The sequence below is a fragment of the Lepidothrix coronata genome, unplaced genomic scaffold, assembly GCF_001604755.1.
Source record: "Lepidothrix coronata isolate B3197 unplaced genomic scaffold, Lepidothrix_coronata-1.0 Scaffold341, whole genome shotgun sequence".
NCBI lineage: Eukaryota > Metazoa > Chordata > Aves > Passeriformes > Pipridae > Lepidothrix > Lepidothrix coronata.
This window is the reverse complement of record NW_016690521.1, coordinates 22,870-41,580: the sequence shown is the minus strand read 5'-3', so window position 1 is coordinate 41,580 and position 18,711 is coordinate 22,870. Positions and strand designations below refer to the sequence as shown.

General features: G+C 36.8%; 1 protein-coding gene across 7 annotated transcripts in view; it reads right to left on the bottom strand.

Moving 5' to 3' along the window:
- GARNL3 (GTPase activating Rap/RanGAP domain like 3) overlaps window positions 1-18,711 on the bottom strand; it is a 41,103-nt gene that overhangs the window by 3,608 nt on the left and 18,784 nt on the right. For 2 of the 7 annotated variants that reach the window (XM_017838428.1, XM_017838429.1), the window contains exons 14-29: window positions 17,152-17,258; window positions 16,185-16,306; window positions 15,327-15,431; window positions 12,843-12,917; window positions 11,803-11,914; window positions 10,971-11,069; window positions 10,284-10,400; window positions 9,455-9,627; window positions 8,984-9,142; window positions 8,184-8,250; window positions 7,150-7,257; window positions 6,606-6,724; window positions 6,046-6,181; window positions 4,784-4,993; window positions 4,363-4,474; window positions 285-3,632 (exon numbers count right to left, since the gene is read on the bottom strand). In XM_017838428.1, the coding sequence (XP_017693917.1) occupies window positions 3,476-3,632; window positions 4,363-4,474; window positions 4,784-4,993; window positions 6,046-6,181; window positions 6,606-6,724; window positions 7,150-7,257; window positions 8,184-8,250; window positions 8,984-9,142; window positions 9,455-9,627; window positions 10,284-10,400; window positions 10,971-11,069; window positions 11,803-11,914; window positions 12,843-12,917; window positions 15,327-15,431; window positions 16,185-16,306; window positions 17,152-17,258 (1,978 nt within the window). In that variant the 3' untranslated portion in view covers window positions 285-3,475. Of the gene's footprint in view, window positions 1-284; window positions 3,633-4,362; window positions 4,475-4,783; window positions 4,994-6,045; window positions 6,182-6,605; window positions 6,725-7,149; window positions 7,258-8,183; window positions 8,251-8,983; window positions 9,143-9,454; window positions 9,628-10,283; window positions 10,401-10,970; window positions 11,070-11,802; window positions 11,915-12,842; window positions 12,918-15,326; window positions 15,432-16,184; window positions 16,307-17,151; window positions 17,259-18,711 lie in introns of those variants that run through there. The other 5 variants (XM_017838431.1, XM_017838434.1, XR_001878581.1 and 2 more) reach the window with 4 other exon arrangements.

The following is an 18,711-nucleotide window of genomic DNA, read 5'->3' as shown; positions in this document are numbered from 1 at the left end:
TGTGCTTAGGGTACACATGGCTACAATTTGTGCCCAGGATTACTTTTTAAGTTTTAATGAGTATATGCATGCACATGCTGGAAAAGCAGAAGGGAAACAACATGGCTCTAAATGCTGGAGTGAAAGATAGTATAGTTGCCCATCCCAGCAGCCTTCTAACAAGCCTTGTCCTCTTACAGCAGTCTGAAGTAGGAGAGGTTCCACAGATGTATAAAAACCTTGCCCTTCATAAATGATGCACAAGAGCTTATATATCAATACCACCAACTGCCTCTTGATTTTGATTAGCAGTCTGAATGGTAGGGATCTAAGACAGTATTTTGAGAGAAACAGTGACTAGAAGCTAGTTCAGAGAATACCAACTCATCACACTAAGAAGCACAGAATTCATGGTAGTCGGATGAGACTATTAAGAACACACAGAAACCATGTCCTTGTACAGTAGATATTTGTCCTGCTATGCCAGCAATTTCACATTATTGTGTTGATATTTTGTCTTTTGACACAATAAATGAGATACAGAATTTGGTTCTTGTGGCTCATGTCAAATGAAACTGGAATATTATTACCATGTTCTCTGCCTTCTACCTATACTCTGCTGCTCTCATACAGTAAGCAGGTAGTAAACTACACTTACATGACCCTAAAGCCTCAAATACCATCTCTAGGTGTCACATAAAACAAACTAGAAGTTGCATCATCCCTCCCTACTTCTTTTGCTAGGTCTGATATTATCCCTGTAAGATGCACTGATTAATTACAGAAGCAAAAACTCAATAAGTGGAAGCCTTGTTAAGGCACTTACTGGACACATTAAGAATGAAGATACGTAATTTTTTTCCCAGGATTCAGATACTTCCTGTCCTATATGAGTAACAGTCTGTTAGGTCTGGCAGTTCTCACTGTGACCTGAGTAACAGCTTCTACCTGACCCATCAAATCAAGCTATAGAATAAAATTCAGGTGGGAGGTAGGAGGGGATGCAGTTGCTGGGCTGCCCTCTTCAAATGATACCAACATCCTGTTCCAGATAAGTACAAGGCTGATCTGGTTTTGTCTAGCTTAAGCAATCAAATATCTGTACTCTTACAGTTCATTGGCTAGATATCATCAATGCTGTGATTACAGGCAGACCTTCAAAGGATCTTTCACACACACAGACACACACACAGTCTCCTTATTTGAAGTAATACTTTACAGCTACTGCTGTATTTCTGGTTAAAGAAAATAACTCTTGCTTTATGGCCCTTTCTTCTATAATTATATCTAGAATTCACAAGTGCCACACCTATATGCATTCTGACTACCATCATAGGCAGGAGTCAAGCTTTCTGTCAAGCTCTTCTCATTTTTCTTGATCTCTCTAGTGCTCCACCTCTAAGGCTAGTCTTTCAGGATACCTAAATATGTATTTGTTCAGGTTCTTCACAACAAGTTTTAAAATCTCCATATATTGCTTCAACTGCTATTGAACCATAGTAATAATTTTAAATCATGCTATAATAGCACAGATGAACGTCTGCAATGTATTTAAAATCTGATATCCTAACAGGGCAAAGCAAAGTTTCCAGTTAAAATTATATTTTAACTAAAGTCCCAGTTTTGCAACACACTGGTATATTCTTCAAAAACACCCACACAACAGAAATTAAATACTACGTTGAGAAATTTTATTGGGAAACGTGGTTCTTTTACTTTGTAAAAATATTTAAGTGCTAGCAGTGTCCCTGGAAGTGGATTCAGTACAGAAGTGTTTACAGCTTCCAGAAGAATAAGCACCACGTGATACTTTCAGATTGATTTTTTAAACCTTAGCTGCCCGCATAAATAAGGATAGGGTAAATTAACACAGTCTCTGGAAATAACATTCTCAAAAAAGAATTATAAGCTCTTGCAAAGACTTTGCTCTGGTACTTCCTTTTAGATGCTTATTAAGGCTCACCCCACATATCTATGAGTGCAAAACCCACTAAAGTAATAATAGCCTTTTGCTCCTAGACTAATTGCTGTTGAAAATATTGCTTCTTCTCTTGATTAGCCACTCCAGTTGAGAGTAAGAAATGATGCTTCCAGATAAAGCCTTAGATATTTTCTTAGGTGGAGCAATTCAGCCATTATATACAATAAACTGAGAAAAAAGTACTTTGCAAAAGCAGTTTTACATTCAGACAGATGGCAGAAAAAGGCACACATCTCCAGATGACCAGACTTGAACAGAAAGTGAAATCATGACATGTGAATGGTACTGTGAAATAAAATCAAGGATACGGGAGTATTTCTACATAAATAACAAGAAATACTTGCTAATAAAGCTAAAAACTTCATATATAAAAAGGCTGGAAGCATCAAGCTTTCATGAAAAAAAACAAAACCAAACAAAACAAACCCCTTGCAAAGGGGTTCTGGAAGAAAGGGTTAAAAAAAAAAAAAGAAATCAACTTTACAATATAAACCCAATATAAAACATAAGAGCCAAGATGACTATTTCATCATAGAAAACTAGCTTATTATCAGTGAAATTTCAGTCTCCATCCAGTTAGAAAAATACAACTGTCTGGAACAATGACTTACACTGTTGGTGCTAGTGCAGACATCAGCTAACGCTGATGCCTGCACAGGAATCTCTGTGTAGTCAAAGCAATCGGGGTTGGCTCTTCTGCCTGCAATGGAAAAATCTGCAGATGCACTACAATAAAAGTTTTCCAGTAGATGGATTGGGGTTTTGATTTGGGGTTTTTTTTGCTTGTTTGTTTGTGGGTTTTTTAGGGGTTTTTTACTTCCAATTCTTAAGAAATATTTTGAAAGCTTGTGTTTTCTATAAAAAGTTTCTCTGCTCAAGGATTCTTAATGCCAAAACAGTTTTCAAGTTTCTCTAAACAATGTGCATGGACAAGCCAAAGCAAAGAAAGCAGTATCCTCATATCTTACCTGATTGTTCAGTGAACATACCAGAGCTGCATCATTTCAAAGACTGACTGCATTGTTTGAAATGACCTTGCCTGCAAGCCTCTTTTTTTTGTTGTTGTTTTGTTTAAGACTGAAAAACCAAAAGCATTGATTTATATTATAAAATTCCTCTTTTTACATGGCATACACTGTTGTAAAACAACTCATGATAGACACAACAGCAATTAACTTTGCTGCATGTCATTCAGGTACTTCAAAGTATAAGAAGCTCAGAACAAGTAATACTTCTCATTTACTTCAGTTTCAGCCTAAATCTATCATTGATTATCTACTTGTTAGAATGCCACAAAAAGTAATGGTTCGTTAACTGAGAAAACATACCTATGTCAAAGATATAAGCATCACCAAATCAGGCTGTGCTAGCCAGAACAACATGGGTTCTATAAAGATTTATCACCAGTACTTCCAGCCACATTTTACCACCAGAAGCAGTGTTTGTGACATTCCCATAGAGCTCACAGAGTTGTAAGAAAATGTGAAGTAAGGAACAAAGGTTTTATGACTGTCTTCATTTCAAGTCAATGATGTCTTCATCATATAAAGAAATCAGCTGAAATGGATAGCTAGATGGTGAGCTCCCCTCCCTGTGCGCTAAAGTATCAGGATCTGAACTAGTGGAAAGATGACGTGTTTCAGAATAGCTTTCAAAAGAGCTTGAGATTATCCTGCAAAGATGAAGACAAAAGTTACTAAAAAAAATACACAGTTTGAGGCAAGAAGGAACAATGGCTATTTCTAAACTCAATCAAGTTATCCTAAAGACAGATACAGACCACTGCAACTGAGTTTCCTTCTGTTTTACTCTACTGAAAATAATCAAAAGGTAGTATTAATGAAGCCCCTCATCCAACAAACTTCCAAATAGAGAACTAAACTGAACATGGTTTTACACTGAAGCAGATTTTTTGTTTGGTTGGTTAATCTCAGTCTCCTGTATCTTGGCTGAATTCTGCCAGTATTCTACACAAACACAGCTTATGAAAACAGTGAAAACAAGAGAATGCCAGTGGGGTCAGTGCCGAATAGACAAATGCTATGGTGTTTCTTCACAAAATTTATTCTGGAAATAGCAACACAAGAGCATATAAAGGAAAAAGCAAGAGAGTCTGCAGAGTGCAGACTCAGTAGTCCAAATCTTAATTACAGGCTCAATTGCAGCAGGCCCCCACAAAATCCCATTTAGTCTTGCTTTGCTCATCAATGTGTCTTAAGCAAAAAGTATAATCGGATCAGTACTTACCGTAATAAGATACTCTAGCAAACACATTAGCATGAAATGCATATGGCTATACAAAGGTCTCAGTCAGCCCCAGCCAACTGAGATAAGCATGAGAAATCAATTCTGAATGTATTTACAGTCTAACTCAGTCTCTTTTCTAAAGCCAGTATATTTACCTGTCACTACTAGTCGATCTTACTGCTCCCTGCTTGGGGTCTGACTGTCTTCGAGGAACCTTTTTGTGCTTCTGTGCGCTTTCTGTCCTGGGTATAGGCTCATCCAAAAGGCCTCAATAAAGGAATAAAAGACTTAATACTCTCAACAAAAAATAAAGCATTCATGAAAATGTTAAGGTATCTGTTTGCTAGTTTCCATTATTAACCATCTCTACCTGGCTTAGAATATGGTCATCTTATACATGATCAGACAATGGCTGTACTATTTGCAAATAATGTTTCCTTACAGTTTCATTTTGTTGTTCATTTTAATAATTTATGAATACTAGCTGCATGTTACAAATCTAACTGTGATGGCCCAAAGATTAGAAAGCGTATAATTGGCAACTGTTATGTACACTGAAGAATGAGGAGAGTTTACCCAGCAATTCTTTACGTGTTCTGCTTGCAATTTCTTTAATTTCCATACGAGATAAGGATAGTGAGTGTGTAACTGGAAGTGAGGCAATGCCACTGGATGTTGTAGTAGCGATGACCTTGGGAGCCAAAGGTGACTTCAGAGGTCGTTCAATGCTTCGCCCAACCAGATTGCTGAGAGGAATTTTGTACAGGTTTCTGCATGGAATTTCACCTGAAACACAGAAAGAAATAAGAATGTTACATTTTCACAACAGAATCAGTTCTTAACACTTCCAAATGAAAAGTTATAAAGGAAAGTTATACTTGTTGAGCTGGGTGCTTTTTAACCCAAATGACAAAGATCCTTCTTGCTCTGGAGATCTTTCAATATAAATAAGATAGGAGGAGGAAGAAATAGAGAGAAAAAGAAGATTGATTCTTGGTGACATGAAGAATCAGCAGCAGATCCAGGAAGTAAGTTAATACAACTTCAGGCTGGTACTTTGACTATTACAACACGACTATTACACACTCTGCAATATTCCCCGTGCATTTTAACATACTGCAAATATATTGGAGCCTGGATCTCAAGTAGTTTAAATTATGACACCTCCTCTTAGGCAGCATAAAATAGCATGTTTTCCTAATTCCTAGAAAAAAACTAAACTGCCTTTAAAAAACTGAAATTGTGGTTACCTTCTCCTTCCCCCTTCTGCTAACAGTGCACCAGCAGATTTAAAGAAGAAAGGTATACATACATCTTGCATTATCTAGTTAATGTTCTCTTGTTTCTTCATTATTGTTACACTATAGATTGATTGTTCACAGATCATGTTACACTAAATTGACTGTGCAAACTTTTTCAAGGCTAGAACTTACTTCTGGTTCACAAAAGAGCTTTAGCCATCCAGTGGTAGTTTAGCTTTTCTTAAATGAAAGGCATGGTGTATGAAAAATCTCAAGTTTTCCCACTATTTTATGCCTCTTTTTGCATTATTAGTCGTGGCCATACTACCAAAGATGCATCAAGCTACTGAAGCTTAATTCCTCCCTTCCTACAGAAATTATTTCTTCAGAACAGTGCTACCATGTATTTAGAAAAGATCGTACAGGGCAAAAGCTCAGCCAGGTAATTCATATCTGTCACCAAATAGAAAACCTCTTATCCTCCAGACTCTCAGCTAGGAACTCAAGATCTTTTACCATCTTTACTAAAGATCAGCTTCACTGAGATGTGATAGCTATTGGAATTATTAGAGACCATTATTCAAGCTGCCACATTACCTTCTAGAGAAGAAAGAGGACATTCTGGCTTTTCGTAAGCTGTCGGTGTTTGAGGAGAACTCTTTGAACTCATTTCCTTAGAGCTGCTGTCTGATGATCCACTTACTGCAGCAGTTGCTTTAAAATAAATGTCTGACTGAAATGACAAATAACTCATCATTAGTACAGTGAGACTTTCTTAACCATCTTCCAAAGTAAGAGTTTGTCCACTATGTTCTACTGTCACTATTACTGTATTGCTGCTTGGTCAACAAGGGTTGGTCATAGAAAGGTTATCACTGTAAGTGAAGGGAACATCTGTAATGTTGAGCAGAGCATTTGCCCCACAAACAGCCAAGTATCTTAGAACTGTATTACCGCAACCAATAAAGGGCAGCATGATCAATCCTGATTCTCTTTGTACTTGATATAAACTAAAAGCAAACATGAACAGTCAACACAGATCAAATAGCACATATTTCAGTTTTGGCTTGTTAGGTTTTTAGCTGCAGCAACTTTTATATGAATTAGATCCCAATTATATCACAGAAATAGTCAAACATGATTTTACTGTGTCTTACCCTTGATGCTACAAGTTGAAGCTCAGGCACAACTGCTGTGTGGACTAAGTTCCCATTCACCACTAGTCGGATCTCAATGGAATCAGTAGTGAAAGCAAGGATATAAGGGAAAGCACAGACTGCAATGAAAGAAAAGTTATTTGGCAAGGAAAAATGGTGAAATTCTTTAATGTGAAAGTTTTTTGGATGCTCCATGAAAACTGTTCTTGATCTCTTCTGGCATCTCCCTTTCCTATGAAAAGTTTGTCTAACTGGATGGACATGGAGCTACATCAAGCCTGAAGAAAACTTCACTCTCCATGCCTGGCAGAATGTAGAGAGAATGTAAAATGAAAAACAGAAGAAAGAGTTCAGCAAAGGAAGAACTTGGCACCAAGACTACACTTTCTAAATTTAATCATATGCAGAAACTAAGCTCAAGTGGCATCATGAATGTAACAAAGTAATGAAGTGTTCCTAGAACATGGTAATTCCACTAAGAACCAAGTGCAAGCTAAAATTGTAATGAAAAACAACCATCTAGTAAAAAGAGATATTTTCTTACCAACAGCATAAGGAACTTGATTCCAGCTGAAGTGGAAGTCATAAGCTGATGGCTGGATCAGCAGAGAACCTCCACTGAAAGGATATACCTTTCTGTATTGGCAAACATCTGTAACAAAATAGAAAAAAGCAGCATCAATAACCAGAGGAGGCCACGAAGTTGGTAAGAGGACTGGAGCACCTCCTCTGTGGGGACAGGCTGAGAGAGTTGGGGCCATTCAGTCTGGAGACGAGAAGGTTGTGTGGAGACCTCATAGCAACCTTGCAGTATCTGAAGGGGCCTCCAAGGAACCGGAGAGGGACTTCATCAGGAAGTGTAGTGACAGGACAAGGAGTAACGGGTACAAAGTAAAAGTGGGGAAATTTATGTTAGATATCAGGAAATGTTTTATTTTGAGAATAGTTAGATTCTAGAACATGGGAGGTTGTGGACGCCCCAACCCTGGCAGTGTTCAAAACCAGGTTGGATAAGGCCTTGAGCAACCTTTTCTAGTGGGAGGTGTCCGTGCACATGGCAAGGGGGGTTGCGACTAGATGATCTTTAAGGTCCATTCCGCCCCCTTAACATTCTATGATTCTATATCCGAGACCATTTTATAAAAGGAGATTGAGAGAATTACAATGAAATAATGCAATAGTGCCAAGAAGTAGGCAGAAGAAAAAAAAACACAAAGACAGAATGGGACATCACACAAGGAAAAAAGGATGAAATGCTAAATTGTATATGTCTTGAAAACACCTAATAACTGTGTAACTACCTAAAGAATGAGCCAAATCTGAAAAAAACAGGACTTTTTTTAACATGGCAACATCTATAAATATAGAGATGCACATCTATAAAACAGCTAGTATGTCTAAAATAATACTTGAATTTCCAGTCTCTCCAATATGCATTTAAGTTCAAAAGACTATATTTTACAAACTTTCCAGGAAATACTAAAATTTATTTTAAAATACAGACCTGGATTCCAATGAAAAAAGAATTATATACACAGATTGCGCTATTACCATTTTCGTCCTTCTGTTAACACTTACAGTTATAACACAACAGTAGACCAGCTTCACCATCTTCATATACATCAATAGCCGCAACAAAATTAACCTGCAATGATAATGGAAAAGGTTAAGAGCAGGCAGAAGATATTGTGATTATTCCAGCAGGGTTTTGACTAACAAGCAAGACAATCAGTTGGAGGATAAAAGAAAAAAAAAGAAATAAGTAAGTAAATAAATAGATAAGCATGTTCTAAATGCAGACTCTTTTGTTATTAATTTTAATGTCCAGGATAGAAAGATTCAGTTATTACTTGACTGGGTAGCAGTTTCTTAAATAGAAATATAAGCTATGTGTAAAAATCTTAGCCATAGTACATGCAAATAGGCAAATCTGAATGAGATACTGGTGGCCAACAACTGAAGTTATTATGATGCAATTTCATAAACAACAAAACTTTGATACCACAAAGATGAAGCGAAAAGCAAACTGTTGACTAAGAAAGGAGAAAAATGAATTTACGATGGTAACAATATTCCAGAGCCTGAAACACAGTCTCTTTCCTGTGGCTGGGTGGGCACCTGGTGTCCAGCCGAGGTCAACCCACCACACATATCGTATCTTATAACTACCTCTCTTGGAAGTTGTTATTATCACATATCCCAAAAGGAACAAATATCTCTGGGTGCCATAAAGCAGCATTATAGAAGTGAAAAGTAACAGACACGAGGATCTCCATAAATTACACTCCCAGGAGGTCAGCATAGGATGCACTGAGTCTGCAAGAAGTTATGTTCAGTGGGGCTCTGCAAAAACATAGGTTTCAATGATGCAAACTTACTTTATTTGTTTCAACATGATGCAGTCTGTAGGACTCTCCCGTGCTCTCATTGACTAAGTCAAACTGGTGCCGATAGGCTACACAGATCATATTGTCACTCTCTCCGGTAGGTCCGTCCACCAGCGTCATAACCACTGGAGGGTCAGAAAGGCATATTTCCTATAACATAAATAAAGGAATTATTCTCTTTTTCAAGCTCCTACTTTGGGTGCTGCAGGTACTCCATGATTTTAAAGGGATGTGCTCTGAGCACAGCAACATGACAAAGAACAAGCTGAAACTTAATTTCTAAAAAATCTGAAAGATTTCTTTGGCATATATATGATCGAACTCCATCATATGACATCTCACTTTTATTTGTCTGGAGGTTTGGGGTGATGATAATGCATGTTCTTTGCCTTTCCCACACTCCCCGCACTAGCTGATTGCTGCCCAGTCTGTTAAGGTAATTTGTAATTAGATTACACATACCCGGATGTACTGGAACTCCTCTACTGGAGATTCAGGTGATGAGAGCACAGAGCTGCTGGTTAAACTGTGGTGTGGATTATATTTCTTTGTGACAAGAAGTAGTTTGTTTCGAATAGCCACAACAATCCTCAGTTCACTTCCATGGTGAGTATTTATGGCATACAAATGGCAGCCTGAGGAAATAATGTTCTAGACTGTAGGTGGTTGGGGTAGGGTCTGATTTTTTTTTCTGTATTTGTATGATGATTAGTACAACAGGATTCTGATGCATGTCTTAGCAACACAGAATGAAACCCCCCTCAATAGGATAACATCAACTTCTAGAAAAAGACAAAAGCCTATGACTCCTTTGAAATCTATTTTACCCTTATTCCTAAATACATGGATTTTCACTATTCTGCAGGTTCCAGCTTTCCAAAGCAGCTTGCTTCTGAAGACCAGAAAATGTTTATGTCTACTAAAATAATCAGCAACACCCAGACTAATCTAAGAACTACTATTTAATGGAGATTTGCCAGTGTTCCTTGAACTTAAAGTGTGCTTTATTTCAGTTTGAATCCCTGCAAAATTCTTCTCATACCTCCCAATCCTGAAATCCTATTTTTCTTTAACACTTTTCATCAGCAGCAATTGTCAAGTAACATGATATTTTTACAACGTTCTAATACGTCGTGCTGGATTACACCATGCTAGTTTTCAAATACAAGTTTAACAAAGTTTGCATTAACTGCCAAGAGAAAACACTAAAGTGAACACCTACAACTGCCTCAAGGGAGCTAAAAAGCCCCTGGCAACTACTGGCATCATATCACAGTGGAAATAAAATCACCTTTTGTTCTCTCTAGTTTATTTTCTCTGCAGTCGTATTTGCTTCTTATAATTTGCTTTGTCTCTATATCTTTTTGGACAGCACTGAGTCTGAAGACAAGGAGACGAGAGTCCTTCCCTGACACAGGAAGAGAACCAGGAAACAAGAAGTTAAAAAAAGAAAATGGTAGTTTGAAATTAATACTTCCAAAGAGAAGCAGCATCTAACAAACAGAGCAAATACAAGCAAAGCATAATGCTTTAAGTTGTTTTATACCAGAAGATTCAAGAAAATACATTCTATAGCTCTAGGATGTGGTGACATTTAACAGCATAAATACCAACGAAACACATTTTGTAAAATAGTGACAGCATAAGTAATTACCCCCATGTTTTTGTGCAACTGAATGAATATATAATTGAGTCACAGATATTTGCAAAAAATGTCAAGGTCTAATGGTGGCCATAAACTGACAATACGACCAGTTTCAGGCTTGCCTTGAAGGAAGCACGAATGAGCGTTTGGGTATTTCCACCTCCAACTCCTCCCCAGCCTTTCAGAAAGTAACAGCAGTTTCTGTATGTGCTCCTTCATTCTAAATAAGGCATCTAATATACCTATGCTGAGAGACACAATTGCCTCATGAGACACACATACCCAGCCACAGTCAGATTCATACAGGAATCAGAAAACAGGGACCTCTCCTACCTTTGTCTGTTCGGGCAATCAAAAGATCCAGAGCTTCCAAAACATGCATCTGCTTTATCTGGAGAGTTTTATCAAATACTTGCACTGACGGTTGACCATCTAAAAAAGAAACACACACATGTATTCAAAATCCTGCTAAACTTTGCTAGTCACTGGTTTTGAACCCTTTCTTTCTTGTAATAAAAGACTTGATTTTTTTCTTACAAAAATGAAGAGAGGGGAAAAAAAAAAACCCTCCACAAAGCTGCTACATATACCACAGCATCATAGTCAATAATACTTCACAGGAGAGTTTTATGATTGCCATGGATCAGATTATGCAACTGAAACCTAAAAGGGACTTTCCTTTGGAAAGTTCAAGAACTATGACCAAGAACTAACTTCATTCCCTCAGTCCTGCTGGCCTTATGTGGCACACAGAAGATAAGTGGTCAAAGAGCAATATAAATGCTAATGGAAGAAGCAGGCTTTCACTGTCACGTAAGCCCTCAGCTTCATGCTCACTATCATCAAGGGCTAAGAAATCAGACAAGCCATTTAAACACTCCTCGAGCCTGGATGCAACCTCCTAAGTCTTTTCAGATGATCAAGAAAGCAACATCTGAAATAAGCAGAAATCTGCATTAACATTCATTCCCCAATATGGCTTGATTCCAGAGCAGAGAGAATTTTTAAAGCTAGGTTACATAAATGCAATAAATTCCCTTGAATTAGTAACTATCCCTATATGTAAAGACCTATCAATAACTGAACAGACCTTATGAACATACATTTTCAAGAAAATGGTCAGATACATAAAAATTGACACAAAAACACTGGATCATTTACTAACCATCTATTAACAAGATGCCAGCATCTGTAGAAACCAGCAAGGACTGGCCCCAAGAATCTGCACAGACAACCTCATGAGGAAAATTACTGCAGAAAGATTGAGATTCCCAAGGCTATGAAGCAACATAAGGGATACAAATTAAGTACACTAAGAAATACAGATCATACAGACAGAGAATGTGATGGACAATGGCAAATAATAATATGTAAATGCTTTTGGCAGGATACATTTCCAAACAGTATATTTTTTGAAATATCAAAATTGCGTTAATTTTCTTGCAGAGAAAATTCTGTATTAATTCTGGCTTGGAGACTAGTAAATGTAAGACACATTCCTGAAACACTGGAATTAAAACGCATGCAGCTGATACTCAGTGCAACCCTGGAAATACTCCATATGCATTTTACTTTAAAAAAACCGGATTGACAGACTTAAAACATATGTACCACCACGCATACACAATTTGCTTACATTTTATGGTTCAGTTTGTGATGTTTAGTCACTAGCACATGGTATAGTTAAAACTGCCTTTCTACTGAATCGTTCTTTCATCCTGTGTTCTTCTCTGTACTTACCTCCCAGAGTCTGCCCCTCCTCTCCCAGTTTATATACTAGCTAGAATCTGAAATTTTAGATGCCGTTCTGAAGCTTCTGTATATAAAATGCATGCAGAAGTGTGCAGTTTGCGTATTTCACTCCCTAGTGATCTCAAACAAAATCTGGTACTACATAGAATGAAATCACAACTAAATTTTTTTATGAACTTGTTGAAGTTAAAATAAAAGATGATTGCATTTGGAAAATGGCACTTTCATCAAATTTTCTCAGATATAAAAATGTCCACACTTGCTTTAACTTGAGAAGTGCTTCTGCCCCCAGGCTCATCCTTTATTAATCTGATAGTGACTGCAGAATCACTTTGATATTACACATTTCATTTTTTCTGCTGCAGCATGTAATTACAGAAGTAAATAAAGAGATGCCATACTAGATAATGTTTAATTTTTCAGAAGTTTTCTCAGACAGACAGTTTCACTCACCTCCTTTTTACAAAAGCTTGTGGTTGCCAAGTGAGCTGTGGTATCCCCTTTCACAGTGGTTTTCAATTTCAGTGCCTAATACAAACAGATGTTTTATTTAAACTGGGTTTTTGTCAGCAATACTCAAGCTAATGACTATATAAAAAGGACAATTTAGGGCAAGAAAGTAATTCCAGTTTGGAATCCCTATACCACTTTAAGTAATTAGAAAAGAAGTAGAACTTTGTACTCTCAACAAAGTCTGCATGAATTACTAGATGGTTACTACGTATCTTCTCAGCCAAAACATATATTGGCTGTTTTTTGTTTAGGTTTTTTTGCTTGTTTGCTTTCTAAATGGAAACTCAAAATCAGAAAAGAAGAGTCAAACATAATAACAGAGAAAAACCTCCACCTCAAACAATACAAGGTAAACATCTGCACAATTTACTGTATAATCTAGCTGGATAGAGGATTCTTTTATCAATCACACAAACTGGCTTTTTACTTGCAAAACTTCCAAACAAACACTAAGTCAAACTATCTATCTATCTATGTATTGCTAGGTATCCCAAGGACCCACAGTCAGAGGATCATAAATTCTTCAACTAGAAGAGACCTACTTTTGAAAGGGTCAAGATCTCCAGAGAAATATACATACTTAGTTTCAGTGAGCTGCACAATAAATCTCTTTAAGGTATCCTATATACCTTCATTGCTAACTTTTACAGTCGTATTCCTATAAAATGGTGACACATGGAATTGTCACGGCATTCCTTAACGCAAAGCTCAGAACTAACATAAAACTAATTTTATTGCCCCAAAATTTGCCTACAATCATGCATAGTCTCTGTGAAGCGGCAGTAATCAGCTGCGAAAGACTTCACTGTATGAACATTTTAATTCCATCTCACCAGTCAAAAGAGATCACCTTGACAATAACTAAATGATTTAAATATGCTGCTGAATCAGTCTTCAGTGAGTTTTGTTTACCGTCTAAAAACTCAACTGACTGCAACAAAAGGAGAAAGACATTCATAGTTTGGCAAGAATGATTAACAGCTACTTGGAAGGTGTCTTGAAATGTGTTCAAGCCTATAGTTTGTAACTTAGAGGAAAGATATTTCAGACAAGGGAAAGATTTTAATGTGAAAAGAAGCTCCAAGAAAAACGCAAACAGGTATCCATGAAGTTTTGGCCCACATGTTAGATTTTCCTTCAATGAAGATCATATTAAGGACGGAAGTCTTGCTTAAGAAATGAGTCCCAACTAGATTTGTTACATGAGTATCTTATCAGTGTTTAACTTGTGGGAGGTGGAAGGGGCTCAAGGTTATAGGTTTCTATACTTTTAATAACCTTTTTTTTCCCTTAACTTATGTAAAGTAAACTTGGGGAATAAAATCATTGGTTACTCCTGTCTCAATATTACAATCACATTCAGCTTTTCTTTTTTTTTAACCCGCCTAAAGTGACTGGTTATTTCAAGGTGATGGGGGATAGGGTAGGCAAAGCACAAAGGAGCAGACTTTGCAGTTCTTGTCAATGCAAGCTTTAATAGCCCTGAGATTTTTCTGAACCAGCTCTCAACCACCCAGTACCATTCGCTTCCTTTAACCAGACCTAGAACTTCTCAGAATCATCTATTCCTTAGATTACTACAGAAAAAAAAAAATAGAAGGGAAGACAGGAGACTTGGGTTTTGCTGGTAAGTGTGAATTTTTGTTTTGTTTCTTTTTTTTTTTTGTTTTGGTTTCCTGGTCTGTTAACTCCTGCTGAGTTAAATCAGCTCAGAAAGAGATATTCTTAAGATAAGCTGCAGAACCATGACACCAGTCCAGAATCAAGAAGAAACAAGTAAGAAAGGACAGGGGAAGCATAGACACTCTTGACTTCTTTGCTACAATGAACTGTCAGATCAAAGCAGACTATCTTAATCATCAGGAAGCTTTACTCCTCACTGAATCAAGATATTAATAAGCCCATAGAAGATTGGAGTTAGCATCTGTTATGTTCAAAGATGTGCAGCAACCTCTGATTTAGCAGAAAGATTGTTGAAACTTCTTTCTGACTAAAGTAGGCTAAGTATTTTCTAAGAAATTCAATCTTAATAAAACATATGGAAGAAATCCATGAAAGTTTATGTTTTTCCAAAGCACAGAAAAAGACAGAGCACTCTTCTGCTTGGAGGCAGAACACATCTGCTGCATAAAGCAGAGAAAGATCTTCTAAGTTTGATTCTAAGGTCCGATTTTTCCAACCTTCATTTAGCTTAGGTACTATATAAGCATTTGTACTTGTGTTGTGTACCTTAGGTGCTACAGATAAATACTTCTATTCATATTTTATTTTAACATAGCTTAAAATAATGCAATACTACAAAACTATTTCTGATCACAGAAAACTCCATGAAGTCCTGACATAACTGCAAGCTAATCAAATTCTAACAAAAGGGGTAACACAGCCTTTGTAACCCTACCTGCATACCTTCTAAACTGACCCTACCTGACCGAGCCGAACAAACTCTGCTTGTCGAGCTTCCTCTTTCTTCCGTGTTGATTTTGGGGACTCTGGTAACACATCACTGAAGGACCTTCTATTGAGCATGTTCTAAAACAGAAAATGTTTCTTTTTTAACTTCAAAAGTTTTCAAAATCTTTTCATCTGAAGTAACTTAATGTGACATCATTTAAATTTTCTGGTTTTGTATACTTTCCTGTAGTGATGAATCTAATTGTATAGCTTCTCAGAGAGGAGAAATTTCAACTCTTCCAATCCTTGAGTGCTTTACCTTCCAACTGGTCATGGTTTACTACTGTCATATGGTAAATCATACCACATGAATATATGACATAAATATATGGAAAAAAACGTTTAGGCAGATCTATTTAGATAAGAGAAATAGACAGTGGGGAAGAAATAGCACCTTGTTAGTTTCAGAAGTATTGAGCTTCTTTTTAGTTAGTTAGGAATTACCTTATTAAGAAGTCTTCATCCTCTAAAATAGTTATCTCATCTAACAGTAAAAATGATCCAAATCGACACATAACAGAATGAGTAAATGCACTTTTTATGGTGACAAGACTAACACATATAATATTTTCAGTGCCTAAATTTCCTACTCCCTTGCCATGGGTAAGCTTACACAAGTATGACACTGTTATGCTTCTCCTCACACCTGGTAAATAGTCCTATCCAGAAAGGACGGTCTGTCAACTTGCATGTAACTGTAAAATAAGTTATATGATAGTTCACATTTAGTCGTACGCAATTCAGTGCTCATTAGGATGACATGACAGTCTTTTAAAATATCAAAACAGTGAGGAGGGCACATGTGAGGGGATGCAGAAACTTCTGACTTACATTTACCCTGTGTAGATCAGGCATCATGTCTTGGTATAAAGAGCGGATCAGCATGTCTAGAGTGCGTTGACGTTTCTGAGAAAATGTTGGTGTTTCCAAGGTGGCTTTTTCCCCATTTATTACTAAAAAATCATGAAAAAAAAAGACATATTACCTAAATGAACTTTGACAACTTCCACTGACTCTAGTTTGCTTCTGTACCAAACCACCTGTTTTGCCCTTATTAATTTAGAGTTGCCTCCTTTTTGCATTTTTTTTTGGTTTTAGTGAATAACAATCCCTTAAGCTTAAAAGAAAAATTAGTAATAGGAGAATTTCACAAGGCATCCCAATAAACACCTAAGTAATAAAAAAATTACAGGCAAACTGCTAATCAATTTAAGTATTAAACAATTTAAATACATGAAATGAGTTATCAGTCAAGTTCCTGTCAGGTAAGCATCTAATTGTAATCATCATGAGTAGTTCTCAAAGATTTCCTTCTCGCTGATTTAGAAGGGCAAATAAGGATCAATGAAAACTGGAACTGAACCATTACAGAATTAAAAAGTGCTGCATAGGTGCACTTCAACACCTTTAAGAATATATTCAGAAAAGCTTCTATTTTCAGGTTTTCAGAGATACTAACACTTTCTATTACTAAATTATGAACAGCATTATAAATTCTTTCAGATCTCCAAATCCTTTAAGAAAATGTAAAGCTAAATATGGCTGCACATTCTGCAAATGTAAAAGTCAGCTTGTACCTCGTGGCCTAAGAAGCAGAGAAAATCAGGTTTTTTGTTACTCTTACTAGAACAGTTTGATGGAACTGACATCCCACCTATGTTACTGATTTGGAAAAAGAAATTGTATACAGATCAGCAACATACACAACAAAATATGTTTACATTTTAAGCATCGTGAGTTTCAATTTGTTAAAGCACTTATTAAAGAAGTATTTCTAACAAAGTAAAAACCGACTTACATTTCACCAACACAAAATCCCTGAATTCCTGGTGATTTGTAAACACAGGTGGGGATGGAAGGGGAGGCCCAAAGAGAGGAACACTTTCTTCTGAAAATATTTTCAGCCTATTGGAAGTACAAATCTTTATGTATATTGAGTCACATTCAAACTCTACCCTTTTTATAGACAGTATTCAAAACAGAAGAAATGGAACCTGTCATCTGGGTATGTGTTATATAAGAACTTTGAAAGATCTAACAAAAAAGATTCACTTGAAATAACTCAGTAGAGCAAAATTATGCTTCCTTTACACAAACTAATACTGGGACACGAAGAATTAGAACAGAACTTTGCAGTTCTACTCAAAGAACAATACTTTTAGTGGCACTAGTAAAATCTAGTCGTTTTCCAAAAAAGGTTCTTTGCCTACAAGACATGCTCTCCTTACAGACTTCCACCTTACCTATGCATTCACCACAGCATGAAACGTTCAATTCTTTCTGAATAACAATGGCTTATGACATCTGAATCTGTATCTTGGGAATAGCAAATTCATTTTCACTGAAGAAGAAAGAGTCAGAATGACTTCTGTGACAGCTGGACCTGCTGAGTTCTTGTGATCCATAAAGAATCCCACATAGCAAGAATGAATGGCAGGTACCAAACCCATGTACACAATATGTTCAGCAGGCATAGCTTCTATAAGATAAGTTACCATTCTTTGCTATTTCAATTGACAGTCTGCAGACAAAGGTCTTCCAAGTGGCATGTGCAGATGACACAAGCCACGGCAGTTTAATTGGTAAAATTATTGATTCAACCCATCTCTACTGTTACACAAACCAGAGCCAGAATTTGCTTCCTCAAAAAACCACCAGTGAGTGACTGCTATTGAGTCTAATGGATTGTAATGGTTTCATACAGTCTTTTTTCATGACAGCTTGGAAACTGTGCATACAATCTGAAACACAATGAATACTAATCATTCTAATGTTGGTTTCACATATTTGAGACACAATTTCATAGATGCCCTATGTCTATTTTATTAGATCCAGGTAAAAAAAATAATCATTTATCACTACAAAAGGTGTGAAATGTTCCTTGAGTAGAGTAGAATGAATTAAGACAGGGAAAGCCACAGCAAAACCAGCCAAAGAAATAGATTTCTTGACTGAAGTAAAATATTCTGCATTCTAAGTAGAAAGTCAGTGTCAGATTTCACAGTGGCATTGCATTTGAAACACGGAAGATTTGTCTCAAAACACTAGAGCATCTCCTCTCTCCTTTGACTGACATTTTGGCCACTTGGAAGACCATCCTCACACACAAAAAAAATAACAGAAGGAACAAGAGTTCTATTCAGGCCTAAGATGAAAGGACAGAAGGAAATGTAATTAGGCCAAGCTGAAATATATGTATCACACCTGTCATACAGGGAAAAAGTACTGCATGACATGTACTGCAGTAAGATGTGTCAAGACTGGCAGAACGAAGCAACTAAAATAAGATGGACTGATCTAGTAAAAGCAGCCAGTTATTTAGAGTGAGAGAGGCAAATTTATCTTAATCACTGCTACT